The sequence below is a fragment of the Colobus angolensis genome, unplaced genomic scaffold, assembly GCF_000951035.1.
Source record: "Colobus angolensis palliatus isolate OR3802 unplaced genomic scaffold, Cang.pa_1.0 Scaffold124, whole genome shotgun sequence".
In the NCBI taxonomy this organism is placed as follows: Eukaryota; Metazoa; Chordata; class Mammalia; order Primates; family Cercopithecidae; genus Colobus; species Colobus angolensis.
The window spans coordinates 2,842,094-2,866,023 of record NW_012113586.1 but is presented as its reverse complement, the minus strand read 5'-3'; the positions used below and the strand labels follow the sequence as shown (position 1 = coordinate 2,866,023).

The 23,930-nt window shown below is 44.4% G+C and overlaps 1 protein-coding gene across 2 annotated transcripts; it reads left to right on the top strand.

Moving 5' to 3' along the window:
• The first annotated feature begins 139 nt into the window (after positions 1-139).
• On the top strand, positions 140-22,430 carry FAM46C (family with sequence similarity 46, member C). Of its 2 annotated transcripts, none has more exons than XM_011933062.1 (2): positions 140-359; positions 16,902-22,430. In XM_011933062.1, the coding sequence occupies exon 2, from the start codon at positions 16,929-16,931 to the stop codon at positions 18,102-18,104; it is 1,176 nt and encodes a 391-aa protein (XP_011788452.1). In that variant the 5' UTR covers positions 140-359; positions 16,902-16,928; the 3' UTR covers positions 18,105-22,430. The 2 variants fall into 2 exon arrangements, with proteins under 2 accessions (XP_011788452.1, XP_011788451.1); XM_011933061.1 differs by lacking the exon at positions 140-359 and adding an exon at positions 1,005-1,198.
• Positions 22,431-23,930: the final 1,500 nt, after the last annotated feature.

Sequence of the window (23,930 nt, the reverse complement as noted above, 5' to 3'; positions counted from 1 at the left end):
CTCAGTGCTGCCTCCCTGTGCACCCCGCCCCTTCTCGCCGCTGAGGATTTACTCGTCTCTTGGCAACCATTCACCCCAGGAGCCAATCAGAGGGCAGCCCTCGCCCCGCCCCCGCCGTCAGGACCCGGCGGAAGGGTCCCGAGAGGACTGGTTCCGCCCCGCCCCGCCCCTGGCTCCCCCCGGGAGGGCGGCTCAGGGGCGGGGACGGGGGCGTGGTCCCACTGTATAAGAACGGAGGGGGCGGCGGCGCCGCGGCTCACTCGGTGCCGCTGCCTGGGGGCTGTAGAGGTCGCGCTGCTCCTGCTGGGGCCTGCCCACGCCAAGGACCTGCCTCTGTTGCCTCCTCTTTCATCGCCCAGGTGAGTCCACGATCCCCTTCTCTAAAGGTGCGGGGATGCGGCGGCAGCCCCAGTGAGCCGCGAGCTCTGCTCTGGCGGGGGTCCGCCCCCCGCAAGCGGTGCTCAGGTCTTTGCCCAGCCTGGTAGGGGGCAGGCGGACCCGAAGGGAGCTGCGGACAGGTGCCGAGACCCGGTGCTCCTTTCCCCACCTGCTCCCTCGAGGACCCCCGCCCCTGACACAGCGGTCCCAGAGGGCCAGAAGAGACGCTCCGAGAGGGAACTACAGCTTTGCAGAGACCTGGGGCTTGGCAAACTCCAGCGAGCTCCTGCTCCGCGCGTCCTGCGGGCTGCGCCCTGGCTGGGCGCAGGCAGGGCGTCCCAAGATTGTGTGATCTGCGTCTCCCCTCCTACCTGGATCAGACAACGCCCCCCGACGCCCCTGCCCCGCTTCCTGGCTTGCAGTCCCTCGGGCTCGTCCCGACGCTCCCGCTGGCGCGCACACCTCCGCCGGCCCGCGGAGTGCGAATTCGAATTCGGCGGTTTCACTAGGCGCAGTTGGAGACGCAGCGGTCCGGGGCTTGGATCTGGTTGGGGAGGGGAGGGGCGCTTCCTAGGCTCATTGCCAAGTCCTGGGTTTTAAGGAGAAGGACGGAGATCCTTAAGTTTAATGCACTCACACTCGACTGTGGACACCATGAGCAGCAAAGGGATCCAAGCCAGTGCTTGTGCGCTGCGCGTCTCTCGGAAACTTCTCGGGAATGCGGTGTCTGTGAAACCTGCTTCCTCCCCTTTTGAAAATGAAACTTGCTTACTGCGTAGGTGAAAAGCCACGGCGAGAGGGTCGACTCGGACGGATAGCGGTGCGGCTGCCCCGGGAGGTATCGCAGTTCGGGGACTCCCTTCGCACTGGTCGCGAGGCAGGAAGGAGCAGGGTGGGAGGCGAGCCTCAGAGGAGGGTGACTTATCTGAAGAATACTGGTTGGTAGCCTGCACACCTGAGCTCAACGCCGGCGGGCGAGAAAACCAAGCAGCGCTACCTCCAAGTAAGGGCGTTCCCCTGGAGAAATGAATGCCTGGCGAGCTTCTGGAGAACCCACTGTTGGGGCTGGACCCTGCGGGAGGGATAGTGTCAGCTGCCTTCCGCTTCACCCTTTTTTTTGTCCGGAGGTAGGCGTTTGTAGGGCTCTAACAAGTTCCCTGGCTTAATTAAGTCGGGGCCTGCTTCCTTTTTAACATTTGTTTTCTTACGGAGATATAAAGTGCATACAAATGAAGTGCTTAAAAGCGCTTATAGTAAGAAAGCTTTTATAAATACTACGTGCATAATTATTCGTATTGTGACAACTTGGTCTTCAGGTTACTTTGTAGGTGGGTTAGGAGACTGAACCAGCCCAGTTAGGGTGATTAGATCCTCCCAAAGTACACTCCTGGCTGGCTCAGCTGCCCTCTGCCTGCAGGAAGGAGGGTGACCGTTGTTGGCGACAGCAACATTTCAACGTGAGTAACTTGGCAAGGAAGTGAGGCAGGAAGTAAGTTGGGCAGCCGCAAGAGTGGTAGGAGAGCTTACCCAGAATTTTACTGTCTTAAATCCCCAAGGGTATCATTGAGGGTGTGAGACCAGCCACGTTAGGCCCTGCAGTGTTAAAGGGGGAGGGGGATGGGGAGTAAAGAATGCTGACTTTTCTCTGGGCTTTTAGGGAAACCTCTGAGCTGGGCTGCAGGGGTTCTGTCCTTTGACATTCTTGTTTGTGAAGATGGAAAATGATCTCTGGAGTCAAGCTTAGTTTATTTCAGATAACAAACTTTTTCTCTTAAGGTATACCCATAGCGTTAGAGTACATATATTCCCAATAAAGAGTTTTGAGGAAGATTTTGGTATATTGTATATAATTGTTCAGGTAGCCTTGCGGGGCGGCGCGTGGGAGGATGGGTGTGCTCCCATAACAAAGTTTAAAAAAAAACAAAACTCTGCCAGGAGGCCTCTAAATTGTTACCAAAACAAAGGTCCCTAATTTCATAAGCAACTTTAGTGAGCACATAGAATTAACAGCCATATTCCTTATGCTGTTTTTTTCCACAATACCTACCTTGTATCCAGGGATTAAATTCATGTAACTCTGAAGGAAAGGATTTGGCTCTTGGCCTGCTTGGCAGGGTGAGCATGACTTAGTTGTGCACCTGTGGCTGTCTCTACCTGGTTTCTTCTGTTCTACTGTGAGCACAGGTAGGCACTGAAATCTCCTGAGTTCCAGAGGCCCGTCCCCACTCAGCCGTATCTCCCCATAGTGCACACATTCAGCCCACGTCCTCCTGTGTTCAAGGCCAAGGCAGATCATTCACATCTTGCACTGCCAGTCAAACAACAGAATTCCTCATATTTCTGAAAGTCCAAGGAACAGCGCAGCATTAAAGATAACTTAAAAGTGGATGGTAGTGCACGTGTTTTCACAGTACCATTAACCAGACACATTTGATAGAAAATTTAAAAACTTTATTAAAAAACTTGTTTTTACTGCTAAAGTACACAGGACCCTGTCTTCATCTTTTGTCTCCGATCAATGTTGTGTTCATGGAATTACCTACTAAAGAATGGCAACCCAAAGGCTCTCAGTGGATGAGTTGAATCTTTTTTTTTTTTTTGTATTACCGAGAGAAGTCGTGGAAGCCCAAAACTAGTTTCATGAGTTAAGCTAAACTTGTGTTTTGGGATTTCTTGGTTTCACACCTGTCTCTGCGTGTATCTGCTATTTTGTGTGCATGTGTGTGTGTTTAGGAGTTAAGGAGTAATGTGGAATGTGAGGTTACTTGGAATAAAACATTACTTGGGTTAGATAAGATCTGTTGCTTTTTGTGTTGTCATTGAGGTAAACAAGGTACTGTAGGAAAATGCTTCTTGCCATCTTGATGTCTTGACTATAGTACATTAAATTGGCAAAAATTGTATTATAATGAAGCAGACACCTCTGTGTTTAAAGAAATGTTCATGTGTTTAAAGCTGCTTGAGTACATTAGTACTGCTGATTTCTTGTGACGTTTTCAGCAGTAAGATCTCTCAAACGTTTTTACGCTTTCATTGCAGGCCTCATAAAGAAGCCTACATTTGGAATTCAAATAGTTTAGAGGAAGCATCTTTATCTAGCTCAACTAGGTAAGGAAACCTTAAGAATTGTTTAGAATTAATAGATTTTGTACAGCTGGCCCCTACAGTCTGTTCTAGAACTGTTTGAAAACTTCTTGGAACAACAGGAAAAAAAATATGAAAAAAAAATTGCTGATGTTAAGCAACTCTCTGCATGTAGGATGTTTTTTAGTTTCGGAGCTTGAGACTAAAGTCTTGGAGTCTTGGTCACAAAACTGCATGGAGTGTTGTTTATTTCTCGGATAACCGTGATTGAGTCAGTAAGTAGTTCTTCCTAGGCAGTAGTTAGTGCCAGGTGCTGAGGACGCCAAGGCAATGGTGTTTGGAAATGCCTCTGGAAGAGCTCTGGATGCGAGAGGAGCTGGGCTGGCTTTATCACACAGTTGAGGCACTCCGATTTCTCTCATTAGCCTCAGCCACTGGCATATGAGCGCTGGAAAGCGGGATCTGTGCTCACTGCTGACTCCCCAGTGCCTGCTTGTAGAGCTGGCCTGGCACACAGAAGGTGTTCTGTCATTTGGATACATGTTCAGTTGGCGGGTTGCAAAGAGGGAGGTGTACTTGAAGTGAGTGTTCTCCTGGTGGACTGAGGCAGGCAGGCCAATGGCTGTGTCCTTTTAAGTAGAGGCCACAGGGGTATAGGTTTGGAGCTGAGGGGCAGTGACTAGCTAATTGACCGACAGCTGAAACTCCTCAAGCTGAGCTCCAGACCCACTCCCTTAAGCACTTCCCATCCTTCCCACCCTCCCTGACACCAGCCTCACATGGCTCACTCAGCCTTTTCTCTTCACTCAGTTGCTAGTTCTGCTGATTCTTTCTCTTTTTTATTGTTTCCCACTGTCATCACTGACCTGGTTTAGGGGCCCGTAGACAGCAACTTGATGAGGGCAGTAAGTGAGTCCACCTCCTCTGCCTCTGGCTAGTTCTACAGTCTGTGCATTTGGAACTCCATCCAAGCGCACAGGGACTGCCTGCACCTCTGGAAGCTGAGCCTCCTCTTCAAGACCGTGCCTTTCTGACTCTTTACTCTTGACCGCCCCCCATGGCAGAGTCTCCCTAGCTGCCCTTCTTTGCCTCACAGAACAGATACTCATATCTGCACAAAGGAATGCTACTCCTTTCTCACCAAACGTTGAATCCAGCTTCAGGCCCTTCCCACGGGCTTCTGACTGAACTTATCCCATCTGAGGACCCGCTCATTTCATACCTCGCTTCATTAATACTTTGTTGTTGTTGTTGTTTGTTTTTTTGAGATGGAGTCTCTATCGCCATCGCCAGGCTGGAGTGCAGTGGCACGATCTCTGCTCACTGCAACCTCTACCTCATGGGTTCAAGCGATTCTCCTGCCTCAGCCTCCCGAGTAGCTGGGACTATAGGTGCACGCCACCACACCCAGCTAATTTTTTGTATTTTTAGTAGAGATGGGGTTTCACCATGTTGGCCGTGATGGTCTTGATCTCTTGACCTTGTGATCTGCCTGTCTCAGCCTCTCAAAGTGCTGGGATTACAGGTGTGAGCCACCACATCCGGCCAACACTTTCTTATAGTTCTGCCTTCTACCTTCTTTTCTAGTTCTTAAATTTTATCTTTGATTGGGTAAGCACGAAGTCCCATACTGTTACCATACTTAGCCTCCTATAAAAACGTTTTGAGAAGAAAATTATCCATGAACCTGCCCACACCCTCTTATGTTGCCATAAGTGTCTCTCAACTTGTTTAGCCCTTACGAAGATAGAAGAGGTAATCCTCCACCTTGCCTGGCTGCCTGCCCCTGATCCCCAAACACACTCTATCCATCACTGCCCTCTGCTCGTCGTAGTTAGAGATGGGCATTAGGATCTCCACAGCCAGCCAGTGCTGTATGGACTTGGGCAGTTTCAGTTGCCATTCCTGTGGAATAACTGCAGCGCAGCAGTAGCAGAAAGAGGACTGATCCAGAAGCAGAGATGACGCATACTCATCGAGTGCCTGATACGTGTCTAGAGGCTTGCTTACAGCTAGCTCAGCTAGAGCTAGCACTGCTGCTATCTCCTGTGCCCAGGCTGTTTGTCATCTTTTTTACCTCCTCTGCTTCTGAGGCTGACTTTAGCTGAGGGGAGACCTGGGCTCTGGTCCTGGCAGAGCCTTTACCTCTTCAGCCTTCAGCTTCTTCATTATAATAAGAACAATAAATTAGATCAGTGCTTTCCAGTAAAAATATGAGAGACACTATTAACTTCCTAGTAGTCGCATTAAAGAGTAGAAGTAGGTGAAATTTGGCCAGGGGCAGTGACTCACACCTGTCATCTCAGGACTTTGGGAGGCTGAGGCAGGTGATCCCTTGAGTCCAGGAGTTCAAGACCAGCCTGTATGACACAGCAAGACCCCATCTATATAAAAAAAGGTTTTTTTTAATTAGCTGAGTGTGGCGACCACATGCCTGTGGTCCCAGCTACTCAGGAGGCTGAGGCAGGAGAATTGCTTGAGCCCAGGAGGTCAAGGCTACAGTGAGCTGTGATCGAACCACTGCACTCCAGCCTTGGCAATAGGGTGAGACCCTGTGTCCAAGAAAAGTGAAATTCATTTTAGTAAGTGTATTTAATCTACCATATCAAATTTCATCATTTCAGTATGTAGTCAATATAAAAAATGTAAATGAGACAGTTTACATTCCTGTTATCATATCCTTGATATCCAGTGTGTGTTTTTGCACTTACAGCGGTGCCTACTTTATTGGGCAGCATAAGTCTAGACCATCAGCAAAAATGTTTCACTCTCAAGTTCTGATTCTGCATGTGTGGGAGGCAAGAGTTAACAACCCAAAGTTATGGAAGGAGAAATGAAGCAGGATATAAGCTCCACAGGGCCAGGGATCTTTGTCTCTTTCTTCCCAGGGTATCACAAGCTCCTGGAGCAGTGCTCAAAACACAGTAGGCATGCACATTTTTGAAAGAGTGAAAGGAAAGTCGGTTATGCTAACTTACTGACATTCATTCACCATGTGCGTCAGACTTGACACTAAAACACGTGATGTTGGATTCCTAGCCCAGTGTCCATTCTCTTGTTTTTTATAGTTTCTTAGAGAATAATAATAAGGCAATAGAATTTCAAGGAACTGCTGATAAAATCTTCTGAGACTGGCAGGAGACCAGGACTCAGTTTATCAACAATTAAATTTTATCAACAATTAAAATTTGAGTGAAATTGCAAGAGGAAATAACATTGGAGTCAAAGGTGTTTGAGCTATCTAGTGACAGCACATTAATTACTTGATAAATGCTAAACATGGGCTGCTGCTGTGCGCAGTACCTGGAGGCCCGGAACCTGCAACTTGAATGCCAACTCCTAAGGGAAGGACCCATGCAAAACCCAAACCTGGACGGAACTGTGCACGTCATTAGCATCTGCTCTGAAATGGAGGTCAGCTCACACTTAGACACGTGTGAACGGGGTATGTTTATGGTCTAACGTATGATAAGGGTGGCATTTGAGAAACTAAAAGTTGCTTGTCCCTTTCCTGATAAGGCCCAGCCAGGGAAGCTGCTAGTGATTAGACAGGACTTTTAACTGACTGAGGTCTTCCTTTTGGACAACTGTTTAAAGCTGTAGGCTGGAGAGTTAGATGGTAAAGTAGCCCGTGGAAGCAGCCTTTGATGAAACCCCGAGGGAGGCTGTCAGCTCTTAAACCCTGTGGATTGCGTGTAAACTGAGTCATTCTTAGAGTAAGCAGTCTCCTCCGTAGGAATCATCTCATTTTTCTCAAGTCTAGGCAATCTCTAGAACAGAAAGGCAGGCTCTCTTTGAGGAGCTCTTTAAATGAATTCAGACCAGTAACACCTTTGATTTAGAAAGCAGTTGATGGTGGGAAGGTGGTTACCAAGTAGCAACAAGGATTATTTCCATTTCAAGTTGTGTGTGTAGCACTTCATGCTGACACCTTGGAAAAAAATCAAGGCTTTTATGCACAGCTTCCATCTAAAGATGTCTGTGTTCTGACCTTGTTAATATTTCCATTTGCAACCACGTCAGAGTATTCCTTTCAACACTTGAACTTGTGTGGCATCCCCTGTTGTAATATCTGGGCCAGTGTTTTGATTCTGTTTGCTGTTTTGCGGCCACAGCGTTGGTTCTTCCAGTGTTATCTTTCCACCCACACTTGCTTAAGCATCCTATTTGCAAAGGTGGGAAAGAGCTTTCTGTTTGGAGTTGTCATTGGTGGGTGTCTGTGGACGGAGCCCAGTGATAACCATTCAGACTGTGTGTTGGCTTCTCACTTCTCAGTGAGATGTGAGAATTTATGGAGGCCCCTTAGACAGCCAAGATCACAGCCTGGTTCTGTGGCCTGCCTGGGTTTCAGTCCAGGGCTGCTTTCCACAGCTCATGTGGGAATCTAACCAAATTTTTTGACTCTAGTAAACATCATTGGTAAATGGCTGGAGGATGATGATAACCTTGAGAAAACAGAATGAGACTCTGGCTGGATGTGATGGAGCTGAGAGTGAGAAAAGACCAATTGTGGGGTTTGTTGTGTCACTGACTTAGAAATGTTTTCTCTGGGCACAGCTTTGTGGCCTGGGGCAGTTATTTCTTTGAACTCAGGTAGAATGTGTTGCGGGCATTTAAGTGGGCAACTGTAAAAATAATGTCTTGGAAAAATAGCGAGCATAGGATATATTTTATTGGCCTTTTAAAAAGTAAAGCATTATTTTATCTGGTTTTATTGCTTCAGGCCATTCATAATCTAAGCTCCTTTTCCATGTACGTGAAACACTCGAGTGTCTGTTATCTGTAACTTTCATGTGTTTGGGGCTGTGGAGGAGTCTCCAGAATGTGGCTCCCTCCCTTACTGGGGGGTCAGGCCCTAGGGAGGAGCTGGCAGACAAAAGGCTTCCTCAGACTGCCTCCAAACCCTTCCCAGATAACTTCTGGCCTTCATCCCCCAAGGAATTCAAGGAGTAGGGGAGGATTATTTTTTTCAGAAGGCCATATCCATGTTGACCCTGGTTTTTCTCCTTTCTGCCCAATTATCTGCTGCTGCACATGCCAAGCAAAATGACCAAGGTCCTTGGTCATTCAAAGCGCCTGGCTCTTTTCTTATGGGTGAAAGAATCTCAAGAGTCAAACTACATGCGGGTGGGGGAAGTGACAGTGTCCCGTCTCAGGTTCAGCATTCATGAGGTCCTGTGTAGGTTCCAGACTTTCTGCTGTTTGTTCCAGCTCTCCTTCCTGGGCTGGCCCTTTAAGTCCTGGTCACTTTCTGCAAATTTATCAACCATTTCTCCGTAGCTCCAGTTGGGTTATTGGCTTCTTTGATCAGAGAAGGTTACCATCTTGACTGTAGCTAGTGTCCTGTTCTGTTGCTTCATCAGCCTATCAACACTCTGATCTCCCAGCCATCAGAGCGAGTCTCAGTAGTTGTTCCTTTATTCCACGAGCAAAGCCGCATGCCTTTGTTTTCTGGATCAGGATCAGCCCATTCCTGATAATCTCCCTCCTGTGCCATCAGTTTTTCCTCTTGTTACTAGTTCAGCAAGGCGATTGTCCCAGCACCTTCCACTCTTGGGTTCTCTCTGTCTTCTGGACTTGGTTTCTCTAAAACCACTGCTCTGCAATGTAGCCAGCATCTTGGAGCGCCCTGGGAAGTTAGGATCCTAAGCCTTCCTCTCCCAGCCATTGTTCCTTTAAAACAAATAGCAGCATGACGATTAGCATTTCTACACTTAATCACTTTCAGTTGTGGTGGCTCCAACCTGGAGTTTCTGTGCTAACAGCTGTTAGATACTTCAGTTCTAAATGCTTCTCCGTTGCTTTCAGAATTTGCCATGTGGCCTTACCCTCACTCAGGTGGCCTTAGTGGTCTAGCCAAACTTCTTTTCTAGAATCTTATTTTAAAAAAATCTTTATACCTTCCTTCCTTTTCTTTCTACTTACTGCCATTTCCTTCCTCTGACCACCTAAGCACAACCAGCTCTTCTTCAAGCTCCCTGCCCCACCAAAGCTATCCACCTTTTAGGAAGACTCTTAAATTCCTTTCCTGCTACTCACCAGCAGTGCATCCTTGAACAGTTTACAATTTGCACATCCTCTGTGTTCTCCAGTTTTCCCATCTGTAAGTGGGGGAGTAGGGGGAATGGTATCTTTTATAGGGTTGTTACAGGAATCAAACGATTGATCCAGATAGAGCCCTGAAAGCACTGTTTTCCTGCCTATTTGTCATGTTGTAAAATAGTTTGGTGGCTCGTTAGGGTACCCGGCTAAACATCTAGTCGCATTTGGTGTCCCCTGGCCGTGGCTGTGGCTGCCGCTACATGAAGAGCCCTTGGAGGGCTCTGCATGTATTAGCACCTGCCGGAGAAAAGGATGTGGGCAGAACTAGACGTTTATATTATGAAACAATTGATGTGCTCCCCTACTGAGAAGTGGGATTTCCCACACACTGTGGCAATATATTATCTTCCTTGGTGTCTCTGGCCGGGTGGGGGGGAGCACCTCTAAGCCACCTGGCATCTTTTGCTTAACTGGAATCTGCACAAAAGGAGAGAGTAAAGACTGACTCCAGCTTTTTGTTATCTCCAGTGCGTACGGTGGGGATGGGGCAATGGAAAGATTAGGTGTCACGGTTACTCAGTGAACAGAAGGTTGCTGTGTCCTTTTTTGTTAGGACCAATAACGTCTGTTTTAGAAAAGATCACTTTAGTGGCTTTGAGAACTGGTGATCCCAGTGCACATGTGGGTTGTGACATGTGCTTGTCACTCTGTGTCCACCTCCCATCCACCATGGCAGACCTTGAGCTTGGTGGGAGGGAGTCACCAATTCCCAGACACTAGTCTTGCAGTTGAGGACCTGGGGTCAATTCGCTTAATCTTTTCTGAACCTTATTACTTAATTTGTGAAAAAGGGACATTTGTAGCTTCCTTAGAGTGCCTATGAGGATTAGATGGGAATTGATGTGAAGTGGCTCATACTGAGTACTATTTCATTTGCTTCGACACACACCTCTACACCCTTCATTTCACAAGTGACTAAGAAATAGTCTCAGAGTCGTGGTTCTCATTCACTCTTGCTAAGGGAAGAAGTGGGATAGGATAGTATGAAGTATATTGCCACCACTTTTACTTCTGCTTAAATTCTCCAGGTTTTCATATATAATGGAATGGTCTCTTTTTGTCTAAAGCGTCCTCTTGTACACGGCGGAGTGGTTTGTGTGGAAGCTGTGTGGGAAGAGCCACAGGTGCACGGGTCCCCTGTTGGCCAGGAGCCAGGGCCCACAGGTGTCTTTGTTCCGTGTACACACTTCTCTTGGAGTCTGCCACCAGGCTTGGTCCATTGCCCAAGATTCCAGCTGTTACCCTGGGTTAGAAAGTTTTACTGGGAAAAACCACACATTTGAGGTAACATCCAGAAACTGTGAAAGAGAATTTGTCACCAAAGGAATGCTGAAATGTGTTTGATTTTCTTTTGTATTCATAAACCCTCAGGAGGGTCAGAAGAAGGTAACGCTTAGTTGCCTCTGGACTGCTGAAAGCCATCAATAGCTGAGAGCCTTAGTTCAAGTCTGAGCATTTTCCTGAAATTTTCTAGACAATCATTGCTATAGCTTTCATGTTAAAGATCACAGACCTGGACGTAAGATATATGCAGTCCTTAACTTGATAGATGTATGTCTCCACACATACCAGGAACCTTGTGGATAGTTTCTATGTCTAATGCCAGGCACAAAATAAGAATTAGTTTTGCTTTGACCAAAGACCTGCGTGCCAATGTTGTAAATGCTCACAGTTACCTCCCCTCCAGCTTGTGCACCTGCCTCTCCTGCTCGCCCACCTAGGTTTCCTCACACTTTCATTGTGTTTCTGCAGTTCACTGTCTAGTCCAGAGATCTAGATAAGCTATGAAGCAGGACTAGAAATAGCTTTTTTCCCCCCTCTATTTAATGCTCAAACGTAGGTTTTCAGACCAATCTGCGTTGAGCAGCTCTGTCCTGAGCAATGGGAAATGATTAGACATCAAACTTTTTCTCAGGGACCTTGGTTTTAACCTTCTGGCCTAGTTTGTCTTTTCGTTTTTTTGCTGCTGTCTCTGCAAACCTCTTTCCCCCTCCCCCCCCCACCTTCAGTGTGTGTATTCTACCTTTACTGCAGTCAGATAACAGAAGAAAAGAGAGTTCAAAAGTACCTGAGATAGTTGGTCATCTTGAATTGTCAAAAACAAAACCTGAATTCTCAAATCTGTAGGAACAAATTATGGTTTCCACCTTTCCCCATTTCTACTGTGCAAATACAATTAATCTGTTTCTCAAACAGTAAAAGGGAAATCAAACACTTTAGTTTGAATTTACTAGGCTTCAAATTAATTTGTTCTCTATTTTGTTAATTCTGCTAACTAGAATTTGCCTTTAACCAGGGCCTTTCATGAATTGGGAATGTGTGTTCCACGTGATTCTTTTATGTGGGGATTATATCAGTGTTGATTTAACGTGGTTAATTAAAACTAAAAACTGTTGGACTAAGCACTGATGTGTTATCTAAACACTGAGGGCCTATGACTTGGATTTATTCTAGTAATACCAGTGTTTGTCTAAGTAACTTAAAAATGTACTTTTGGTATTTGAAATTGTTTGGATGAGTGAGGGACGATGAAGAATCCCTTTCTAATAGGCACAAGTGACTTATTTTATGCTCTTCTAATGAGCTAAGCACTCAGCCTAAATTTGTGTCTCCAGTGGCTTAAACTCCTCTCTGTGTAAATCATGGTAAATTGAGAAAGTGAAAAACTCCACCATGGACTTGGCATTCATCATGTCCCACACTGTGCTTTTATACAGACTTTCTCCCCCAGAATTTAACTCCAGTATTCATGTATGTATGAGAAGAAGTTGGCATGGAAGATGCTAACCACAGGCATAATGTATTTCTGAAAAAAGTGTTTGTTAAAGTTTTTGCAACTGTAGCCAGTAACCAACTTAACAGTATCACAAGGGTAGCTCCATGTTTGAAATGAGAAATAGCAATTCTGTGAAACTGAAAAAAAAAAAAAAAAATTTCTTTTGGTTAACAAACATTGAATGAGATGAGAGGAGATGGATTTGCATGATTTAGAGAGTTTGAGGGTTTTTTAAATGAGCATCTTTTAAAAAGGATGAGTAGAAACTTGACAGAAAGGCATTCTAGAGAAAAAAGTCTCTCTTCCCCTGTTCATCCCCTTATCTGTAGAGATCAACATTTATGTCTTGGAGATGAAGCCTCCAAGTGTATTTAATTTTGGTACATGGATGTGGGAATGCGGAATGTAGAGGGGAGGAGGGGAGGAAAACGGGAACTGAAGAAGTTAAATAAGGCAACAGAGGAATAGAAAGCTCCTAAGGGAGAAGCTTTAGGACATGGATCATAAGGTTTTAATTTTTCTTCAGCTAATACATACATAGATTCCAAATTCAAGGGGTACAAAATAAATTTTCTTCTTCTAACTTTGAATCTACTTCTCCCAAACTAGAGGAAGTATTTGGTACTGGCAATAACTACTACCTGTGTATGTTTCCAGAGACTTTATATGCTTGCGTAAGCATAGACTTTAACAGTTTTGCTATTAACTTGTTTTTCTATTAATGAGTCTTGATGAGCATTTCACAGTCATACAGAAAGAACAGCCATCTTGAATTGTCAAGAACAAACCCTGAATACTTAAATCTGTAGGAACAACTGCATGCATTTCTATGTTGTTTTATAAACACATCAGATCATTTAGCCATCTTCTATTGGTGAATACTTATAGCTTTATAAATAATTCTCCAATGAATATTTTGTGTATACTTGCAAATATACCGAGGATAAAATTCAAAGTAGAAGTAGAATCCCTATGTCAAAGAGTATATCTCCTTAAAATTAAGTGTCTTATGTCCAGAGACAGCCCACAAGCAGTATACTAGTCTGATTCCCACACATCAGACTTACTGATCTTCGCCCATTTGATAGATAAAAATGATACGTTGAGGTTTTAATCTGCCTGTCTCTTAAATAAGGTTGTGACTCTATTATGTGTTTGAGATGTACTTTGTGTCTTTTGTGTCTTATCTGTTGGGGTTCTTCTGGTATTTCTGATTTGTTGAAGCTCCTTATTCATTAAGAAATGAGTACTTTGCCTAATGTTACAAATATTTTTCCGACTTTTGCCTTCTGACTTTATGGTGTTTTTGAATTATATAGTCAAATATAGCCATTTTTGAGGCTTTTAGGTTTTACGTGACTTATAAAAAAAAAAAACAAACTACCCACTGTGTGTAAGTATGTATAAACGCATTTCCACCTCAGTACTCTTAGAGTTTCATGCTTTTACATTCAGTCTTTGATCTGTCCAATCTAGATCTTAGTTTGGCATGAAATAGGGAGCCCCTTTTATTTTTTTTCTTTTTGATAATTTAGATAACCATCCAGATGTTGTTCTTCACTTTACTATTCTAAAATACCTCCTTTAATTATATACTAAATCCCTTTACATATCTGATTTTATTTCTAGATTTAAAAAATTTTGTTCCATTGATTTGTCTTTTTGGGCCAATTAACATGCCATTTCAATTATTGTGGTTTTGTGATATCTGTTACAGGCTAGTATGTATCATTCCTATTTTTCACAATGTTTTCTGGCTATTTCTGCCTCTCCCACCATATGAACCTTACAAATTCTGTCTAAAACAAATTCTAACTTTGAGTCTACTAGAAGTTCACATACTTTAAAATATATAAAAATTCTCAACCCGGTGTACTTCCCCCCACCAAAAAAAAAGGTTCATAGTTTCCAGACTATCACCAGTCTCAGATGTCCCTCCTCTAATGTTCAGAACCACGGTTCTAGCATAGGCGTAGTCCTGACTTTAATCCTATAAGTCATCTTTTTGAACAACTCCTTAAAAAAAAGACTTGAGTCAGAATGTATTCCTACAGTTATTCTCCTCTGTAACATTATTGAGGTTCTGGCTGGAGATTTAAAAAAAAATTGTTGCTTGTGTCTCAAGTACTGATTGCATTACAGCCTCTGGTTGCCGTGTGACTTCTCCTGCCTGTGTCATAAAGATAAGCCTTGAAAGCATAACAGGTGATTGACAGTAGCAAGTGAGTTGTATTTCTTTAGGTGGACCAACATATCTGAAATCTATAAAACCCATGCCACCAAATCATAGTCTAGCTGTGGTCACAGTAAAGCCAGTACCATAACTTTCTGTAATTATTTGAACTTAATTGTGTAGCTCAGGGTTCCCCACCCCCCAGACCACGGGGCAGTACCAGTCCATGGCCTGTTAGGAACTGGACAGCACAGCAGGAGATGAGTGGCAGGTGAGCAAGCATTACCATCGCAGTTCTGCCTCCTGTCAGATCAGCAGCACCTTAGATGCTTATGGGAGTGTGAACCCTAGTATGAACTGAGCATGTGAGGGATCTAGGTTGTGCCCACCTAATGAGACTCTAATGCCTGATGATCTGAGGGTGAAACAGGAACAGGTTCATGCTGCAACTCTCAACCCCCACTTCCACGTCCATGAACAAGTTGTCTTCCACAAAACTGGTCCCTGATACCAAAAAGGTTGGGGACAACTGGTGTGGCACATACAGTGGACACAAATGTACTGTGTGCTAATCATGGGAGACCACAAAGAACTGCTAAGTGTTTAAAGGATATGGCAAAAAGAGAAATCTACTATCTCAAATCTGCCTTGAAACCAAATACCAGTCACAGTAAACATTATTCATCACAGATTTTGCTCGGAATCCATAACCTAGGAGTGCTTTGTAAGATGATCTAGATAGCCTAGGACTTTTTAATGCTGTTCAGAGATACTTTGTCTTCCCCTCCACGAGTACTCTGTAGCAAGCAGTAGAGCACTCATCCCCAGACAGGTCCTGCAGATCCTGCTGTGATCACATACTCAGCCCACTGCTTTCTGCCTCTTGGCCCCAACCAAGAGCTCATGTTCTCTTTCTGTTGGCTTGTGTCGCCTCTCTATAAGTGAACTCTGTGGCCTTCCTGTTCACCCCAACCAGGGACACCCTTTCTTCTACTTTTATATTACATTTTATTTCTACTACTAGAGTTGTCTCTACCACACACTGCCTCATATTGATACCTCATATTTTCACTACCTTCTTGATGGAAGAGCCTGAAGAGCTCATCTTCATGTACCTAGCAATGCCCTGACAACCAAGTAACAATCATAGGGGATCCCTGGCACTGGTGCAAGGCCAGAAATCCATGTTGGAACCCTAGGAGAATGCATGCCGATGTGTATTCAGACACAGCAGCTTCCAAACAATGAAACTGCAGAAGTCATTGGGATGGGTTTTGTGTGTGTCTAGCAAGTCAGAAAGGCGGAGGGGGGTGGGAAAACTGTTCACAGTGAAATCTGAGGACAGCACCTTGACTCTTTGTTTTGGGTTTTACATCCATCTAGCAAATATGCAACTCGTGGCTCTACAGGCACCTTGACATTTTAATATATGAGTATTGGCTTGTATATATTAGGATTTCCAGGGATCCATTGTGTTTTATTTTTTGATAAGTATAACGTAGCTGAAAATTACTTGGGAAATTTTGTGGTCCTAGCAGATGAAGTGGTGTTTTTCTCCTAGTACTCAGTGCCAACTTTATTCTCCTCGGGTAGCTTTAAGGTACTATTTTTTTTTCTGAGTCCACTTAAAGGTACACACTGCCCTGAGGAAGTTGGCTATGTCCTGTGTCAGGCATCCTTCCTAGGAAGAGTGGTTCCACCACATAGGTGACCTAACCTTTTGTTGACTAAAAATTTCATCATAAAAACAACTCCTTGCTTCTACCCTAGATGATAAGTACTTGTTAGGACAGACTTCTCCTGTAAATGAAAGGGACATGAGAATTTTGCTAAAGGAACATGCTTTATTCCAGTAGAAGGGGTTGGACTCCCACTTATTGGTGAGATGGTAGCCCAGAGTTGAGAATCCATCTACTTGTGGAGTGAAGGAAGTCGTGTGTGTGTGTGTGTGTGTATTGTATATTCTGTGTGTGAGTGTTGTAGCCTAGGTGTTAAACAGGTCGAGATGTGGTTAGGGAGCCAGAAAGCTGGAGAAGTAACTAATTCTTCTGCGGTCCTATATGGTTTGCTAACATTCTGTTTTCAGCACATTCGAAACACACTCTGTCTCAGCACACTCCACCCTCACCCAGAAAAAACAAGCAAAACAACAAAACCCCAAACAAAACAAAACTATGAAGTAATCTAAAGTAATATGGAATGAGTTTGTGTGTTTTTGTCCTTCACTGCGGAGTCACTGTTTTTTCCATATTTAACTCATTGAGTCCTCACAGCAACACTGAGCAGTAAGTGCTGTTTGTCACCATTTTATAGGAAGATGTTCAGAGAATAAATAATGACTTCCCTGAGAAGCGAATCCTAACTCTGTTTCTCACCCCTCACTTTCAGTTTCCCCAGCCAGAACATCCCCCGAAGATGGCAGAGGAGAGCAGCTGTACCAGGGACTGCATGTCCTTCAGCGTGCTCAACTGGGATCAGGTTAGCCGGCTGCACGAGGTCCTGACTGAGGTTGTACCTATCCACGGACGAGGCAACTTTCCAACCTTGGAGATAACTCTGAAGGACATCGTCCAGACCGTCCGCAGTCAGCTGGAAGAGGCAGGCATCAAAGTGCAGGATGTCCGGCTGAATGGCTCTGCAGCTGGCCACGTTTTGGTCAAAGACAATGGCTTGGGCTGCAAAGACCTGGACCTGATCTTCCATGTGGCTCTTCCAACAGAGGCAGAATTTCAGCTGGTTAGAGATGTGGTTCTGTGTTCCCTTCTGAACTTCCTGCCAGAGGGTGTGAACAAGCTCAAAATCAGTCCAGTCACTCTGAAGGAGGCATATGTGCAGAAGCTAGTGAAGGTTTGCACGGACACTGACCGCTGGAGCCTGATCTCCCTCTCCAACAAGAATGGAAAGAACGTGGAGCTGAAGTTTGTCGACTCCATTCGGCGTCAGTTTGAGTTCAGTGTGGACTCTTTCCAAATCATCCTGGATTCTTTGCTTTTCTTCTATGACTGTTCTAATAACCCCATCTCTGAGCACTTCCACCCCACCGTGATTGGGGAGAGCATGTACGGGGACTTTGAGGAAGCTTTTGACCATCTGCAGAACAGACTGATTGCCACCAAGAACCCAGAAGAAATCAGAGGCGGGGGACTTCTCAAGTACAGCAACCTTCTCGTACGGGACTTCAGGCCCACGGACCAGGAAGAAATCAAAACTCTAGAGCGCTACATGTGCTCCAGATTCTTCATCGACTTCCCGGACATCCTTGAACAGCAGAGGAAGTTGGAGACCTACCTTCAAAACCACTTTGCTGAAGAAGAGAGAAGCAAGTACGACTACCTCATGATCCTTCGCAGGGTGGTGAACGAGAGCACCGTGTGTCTCATGGGGCATGAACGCAGGCAGACCCTGAACCTCATCTCCCTCCTGGCCTTGCGTGTGCTGGCGGAACAAAACATCATCCCCAATGCAACCAATGTCACCTGTTACTACCAGCCGGCTCCTTATGTCAGTGATGGCAACTTCAGCAACTACTACGTTGCCCATCCTCCAGTTACCTACAGCCAGCCTTACCCTACCTGGCTGCCCTGTAACTAACGTTGAGACCTGAGGGTTTCCACAATGGCAACCCCAATAGGGCTAGGGCTCTCAGGTAGGGGAGCCTCCTTCTAGATGTAGGTGTTTGGCTTTTAAAGGGGAACTCAGCTCTGATTCTGCTTTTTTTTTTTCTTTGTGTACCCATTGGAATGGGTCTACAGTGTATCATGAGCCAACCCTAAAAGGACCCATATTACAGTGCCACGTTGGAAAATGCTACAGGAAGCATGACCTAGCCACATCTTTCCAAGATAGACACTAACATGTCACGTCCCAACGTTAGCACGTGGGGATTGAGCTCTGTGCAGTAATCGACATTGGGAGAATTTGGGCAGCGCGTGAGAAGTGCTAAGCTACTTGTTTTCTCACTTGAGCCTGAGTAGGCTGCGTTGGCCCTCACTTGGGATTCTCAGCAGTTACGTGAAAGTTGTGCTGATAATCTCTTCTCTTGTATCAATTTTTAGTCAGGCAGAAAATGGTAAACACGAGGGTGCTCTTGTGACTTAATTTTTGTTCAAGGGACTGAATTGCTTATGTTTATTCCCTGTCAGCAGAGCGGAGAATGTCATTCATCAATAAACCAAAGCCAATAGCTGGAGAATTGAGATCTGGTTAAAAGTGGTTTATGGTTTACATGCTGTACTATCCTGAGGAATTGCGAGATATTGCTGAGGGAAAAAAAAATGACCTTTTCTTGAAATGTAACTTGAAAACAAAATAAAATGTAGAACATAATGTTTAATTAGAATTGTGGTGGTGGTAGTGGAAGGGGATAATTGTAAATAGGAAACATGAATGTTCATTTTTTTCTTTAAAGAATTCTTATTAAATGACTGCCCGCCTTTTTTTTTTTTTTCTTTTTTCCTCATCAGCTCTTTCATGGCTGGCTTTTGTTTTATTCTTCCTAAGACTAAGGATTGTGCTGAGTCCAGAGTCATTGTGGTAACTGACATGAGGGTCTTCCCATGTTTTAATTGGAAACCCATTTTGGTCACATTCCAAATATGACACAGCTGTTCTTCTGGAGTACTTTGGCTATTTTTTGTTTTTGTTCTTTTTGTTTTTTTTTTTTCAAAAATAGTAACTTCCTTCTCCAGGTGTGTTTGACAGCAACTCAATTCAGGAATTTCAGTAGAACTGAGTGACCTGTGGAACTGCTTTAGAATCTAACCTGCTGTCTTCGTGCTGTGTGTGAAGGGGAAGGTAGGGGGTTAGCATTAAGTCTGGCTTTGTGTGCATTGGAGCTACCAAGGCACTTTGAAATCATTCCAGTATATTTGGGAAGAATTGAGTGAATGAGAATGCTCTTCCTTATTCTGGTAGATTTGACTTGTTTATATTCTGCACTTTAGAAGGAAAACAGTGTTAATCTCTAGTCGAAAGAAAGCTTAGTAAATGAGAGAGTTCTAGGCTACTGTGGCTTTTTCCGGTAGATTTAGATGAGATTATGTGTTTTGAAATGTTTTGTGGGGTCCCTTAGCATTACTTTAGGGCAGAGACACTCAATATTGCCAGCCAGCTTGGGTTCTAAAGTGATTTAATCCAATTCATGCTCCTGAATTTTTTTTTTTCTTCCCTTCCTTTGGCTATAAAAACCCAAAGCCCGGAGTGATTGTTTTCTCCTTGCTTTAAGCAATGAAGTTATCCTAATGCAAAAGAGCTTAGTAGAAAATGAGTGGTTTACCTTTTTCTAAAAGTATATTTTCAAGTTTATTCTGGAATGTGATATCTTGTTCCTCTTAAAAGCGGATCAGACATGACTGAAACTCAAGGCTTAGCTGGTATCTATGTTGTGGTGCATTAGGTGACTAGAAACTGCTTCTTAGTGTAATCAGCTCCTGTTTTGCTGCGAGCCTTAGTTATATTTGAATTCAGCGGCTTTGAGTCAAGGCCGGTTCTAATTGAGGGGACCCAGGGTGCTTCAGTGTTAAGAGTGGGGTGATGAAGAGTGAACCCCGATGAAGAATGATCCCAACTTGAAAACTATCTGGTCATTCATGACCTTAAAAAGCTGCCATTGTGGTCAAATGGCATGTGTTTGCACAAAAATGACAGATGTGTTTCACCAAAGCTTTGAAATGTGATGAAGCCGCCAACAGAAGCACTTGCCTAAAAGAAATCAGTATTTCTTCTACCTAGAAGGTTTGGGGACCAGAGTAATGAGGCACCAGATGGAGATAAGATCTGCATCAAGTAATTACATTTCCAGTTTGTCCTTGGGGTTCTTTCTGCTTTTTTTTTCCCCCCTGTCTGGTGATAGTCCTCTTCTGAGGATGAAAGGAGGCACAGAAGTTGCAAGAAAGACCCAGTCCCCAGTCTGCCACCATTGCACCATGGTAGCCTCGGAGTCCCTTCACCTGACCTTTTTAGTCAGCTCAGATCTTTTTGTAGTTTGAGAATAGACATGTGTTCAAGAGCTTTCAGGGTTAAAAGCTTCACTGACCAAAGCTGTACTTTTAAAACACAACCCCTGGGCTAGTGATGTCTCCATTTGCCCTATGAGCCTTTTGCCAGCCTCAGAATAGGCGAGGTAACCTTGAATTTCAGGTCCCTGGAAATTCTAGCTGAAATCTGCCTTTCCTAATGCTCACACAAGCACCAGGTACCCTGAACTTATACTGAGTCCAGTGGTTCCTATTTTGTGTGTGTGTGTATGTGTGTGTGTGTTGAGTAACATGAAACTTGGCAGTAGCAGAGGGCACTGAAGTGCACATGCAAGTTCTGATCTAAATTTAAGCAGTCTCTTGTTTGTTTCAGGACTCTGGTTTGACTGTTTTCTGATGGTTTCGGCATGTCTGCAACCTGTTCTCCTAGCCTGCTGCTTAGAGTCAGGTTAGGCATCAGTGAGATGAAGACAGTACCTTTTCCTCTCACATTGGCAGAATGGGACGCACTGGATGCCTGACCTTGAGCTCTAGTCTCCCAGTTAAAACTTACCTTGGCAGTAACACACTATTTCTCATTCAATAATTTCAATGCTGAAACTGAACTCTATTACTAATGCCTTCCAGTCAGAGTTCCTGATGGGATGCCTATGGGATGTGGTATGGCCCACACCTGTGGGACCTGGCAGATGGGGTGAGTTGGGTAAGGAAGATGATGCTTAGTTCCTGATAGATGCTACAGATGTAGTTTGGCATTTCAGTTTTTTCCAGTTTGATTTTTCACTGGGGTTTGAGTCACAGCGAGCTGTGTATGAACTTGTGTTTTGTGGTGACACATGAATAATCAAATTGCTAAAGCCCTGAATCTGCTTATTCTTCAGCTTCACCTCTCCACTAACCCGTCACCCTTATAGTACGTTAAGATTTTAACTAGTACTGCTTTGTTGACTTTGGGAAATGGTGCCACTCAAAAGCAGCTTCCTAACTTTAGGAATAACTCCTTTGTAGTTTACTTTCTGGTACTGGTTGGTGCCTTGTATTGGGATACAGCTATATTCTTAGCTCAGATGTCCTCTTTTAGAGAGCAAGGTAGTTATCCAATGGTGAGAAGAGACCCTGATACTCATGGGGGCCATTCCTTCCTGCGTGTTGGACCAGGGCTCTGTGTCAGGGAAAACCTTCTGGGTGGATTCTGTAACAATCCAGTTTCCAAGGTTAGATTCACATCCCTAATCCTGCAGAGACTAGAATTTCACAACTCACTTTGGAACATACTCGAATTCAACCAGTTAAAATCAGAGGACCAAGTCGTGGGGCCAGGGGGGCAGTGTTGAGGAGAGATATTTTTAAAGATCTGGCAACTTTTCAGGATTGTTGAGAACTCTAAGGTGAAGATCAGGAAAGAAAAGACTGTGTGTGTGTGTGTGTGTGTGTGTGTGTGTAGTTCAAGTGCCTAAATCTTGTTTACCTATCACTTTTTAAAAAATAATTGAAGTGTAAGCTAAATAAAATGCTTGGAGTTTTGCCTGGGCTTAGTGAGAGTTGGTGCAAATTCTCGTGTGTGTTTGCATAGGAAGGTGAGATGACCATCTACTAAAGAGGAAGTAGCTAAATACAGATCTGTGGGTGTTTTTTAAAAAAACTCAACCTATCTGGTATTTTATTTTAATGGATAAAAATGTAATTTTCCTAAGGTAGCAACTTATTTCCAAATTAATATAGATGAAAAATAGATACCCATTAGACTAAATTGAAAGCTTTTTGTTCTATATTTGCATAGCCTTTGAAATATTAATTTCTTAGCAGTGCCTAGGAGGTCTGGGGTTTCCTCTTTGGTAGTAGTCACTAACCTTACTTGATGCAGATAAAATCACTTGTCAATGCCAAATGTGTTAGAACTTGATAAAGCTTTGAGTTTGAGAAATAAAAGTATATTTAAAATGTAAATAAAACTTGTCATTTATGCTCATTGATTTGTTTCTCCTCAATGATGAATTTATTTTATGTTTCAGGAAACATATTGAATAGAGATAGGAAGCTGTCAACATCAGCCTTGGATACTTCTCTGAAGGACAGATGCTTTCTTTGGGGGGAGGGTTGTGTGGTTACCTTGGAGACCACAAATCCCTTAATATTTGGGCTCTTTTTCAAGGAGCCCAGCTAACATAAACTAGCCTTGGTTGTTGACCACAGCCTTCCAGCTAATACCCACGGCAGGTGGAGTCTTGCAGTCCGCCTTTGCTGGCACCTTGTTTAATTCAGTCCCCTTAGCTTCTAGCCCACTTCAACAACAGCAAAGAAAACAACTTCAGCCATATATGTACAACGACTGTAGTTTCTTCACATTTTTAAAGAAGTTTAGAAGTGAACAAGTGATACTTGGAGTGATTAATCGATATTTGAAGGGTATAAAGAGATGCTGTAGACTTTGGTTAGCAACCTTCCTCCTCATTCCTTTGATGTAATTCACAACCACCCCTGCCCACCCCAAGTCCTGCCCCTTCCGTGGCCTCCCTTGTGTGGAATTTCTTTGAACTCCTATGGCATTCTCCTAATTGTCCTCATTAAGCTTATGTCTTTGGTTGTGTAAAATCCTTCATCCCCTTGCCTCCACCTGTCCCTGCTCCTCCTCAAACCTTTCAGCCTAGGATGCACATGCTCTGGAGTCTGGTATGAGTCCTTTGGCATGTTTACCCAGTGAGTAACCCTTGCTCCTCTTAAGCCCTGACTGCCAGCTCACACTATCCATGTTGCCTCTTCACTCCTCCCTTCATTCTGCCCATCCACATCCGTGATGTCAGTGACCTCTTTAGCTTTATGATGGACTACATCTGTTCTAGTCATCTACTCACATCAGTTAGACACTGTCTGGATCCAGAACTGTTCATGAAGGCTGGAGTGACATTCTTCTCTTTTCACTACAAGAATTGGGATCATTGAAGAGCAGTTTTCTGATCTTACGTTTGCCCATCAGCCATCCCCAGGATCTTCTTCCTCCTCATTTTTACTGTGCGTGCCTTCTGAAATGTTCCTTGACTCTGCCCTCTTGGTTGTCTTCAGTTCTTGCTTGGACTATTTCATGAGTCTTGTCTCTATTTGTCTTGACTCTTTCAAGGGCTCTTTCTAAAACAGATGTGCCTGGGCCCCTCCTATACATTAGAACCTGTGTAAGACCCTACTGTACAGGAGCAGATGTCTGGAGCCCTTTACAGCTAGCTAGTCCCAGTCTACCTTCCTATCCTTTGACCTACTCTACTAAGCTGGCCTACTTGGAGTTCTGGAGCACATAGCTGCTTCTGTGCACCTGACCCCAGCAGGCTTCTAAAATCTCAGCTAAACGTCACCCCCATCCTCACCTCCTCTGGCTTGCCAGGCTCTACGTCTGCCACCTCCCCCTTCTTACTCTTTCTATTCATATTCTTACTGGGTTGCATCAGCTCTT

What these genes read in the sequence shown, in the direction of transcription:
- FAM46C (XM_011933061.1), top strand. Translation starts at nt 1,136, where the DNA reads ATGAAACTTGCTTACTGCGTAGGTGAAAAGCCACGGCGAGAGGGTCGA. An exon ending in GTCGACTCGGACGGATAGCG is followed by an intron (nt 1,199 to 16,901) that starts GTGCGGCTGCCC and finishes CCTCACTTTCAG; the next exon opens with TTTCCCCAGCCAGAACATCC.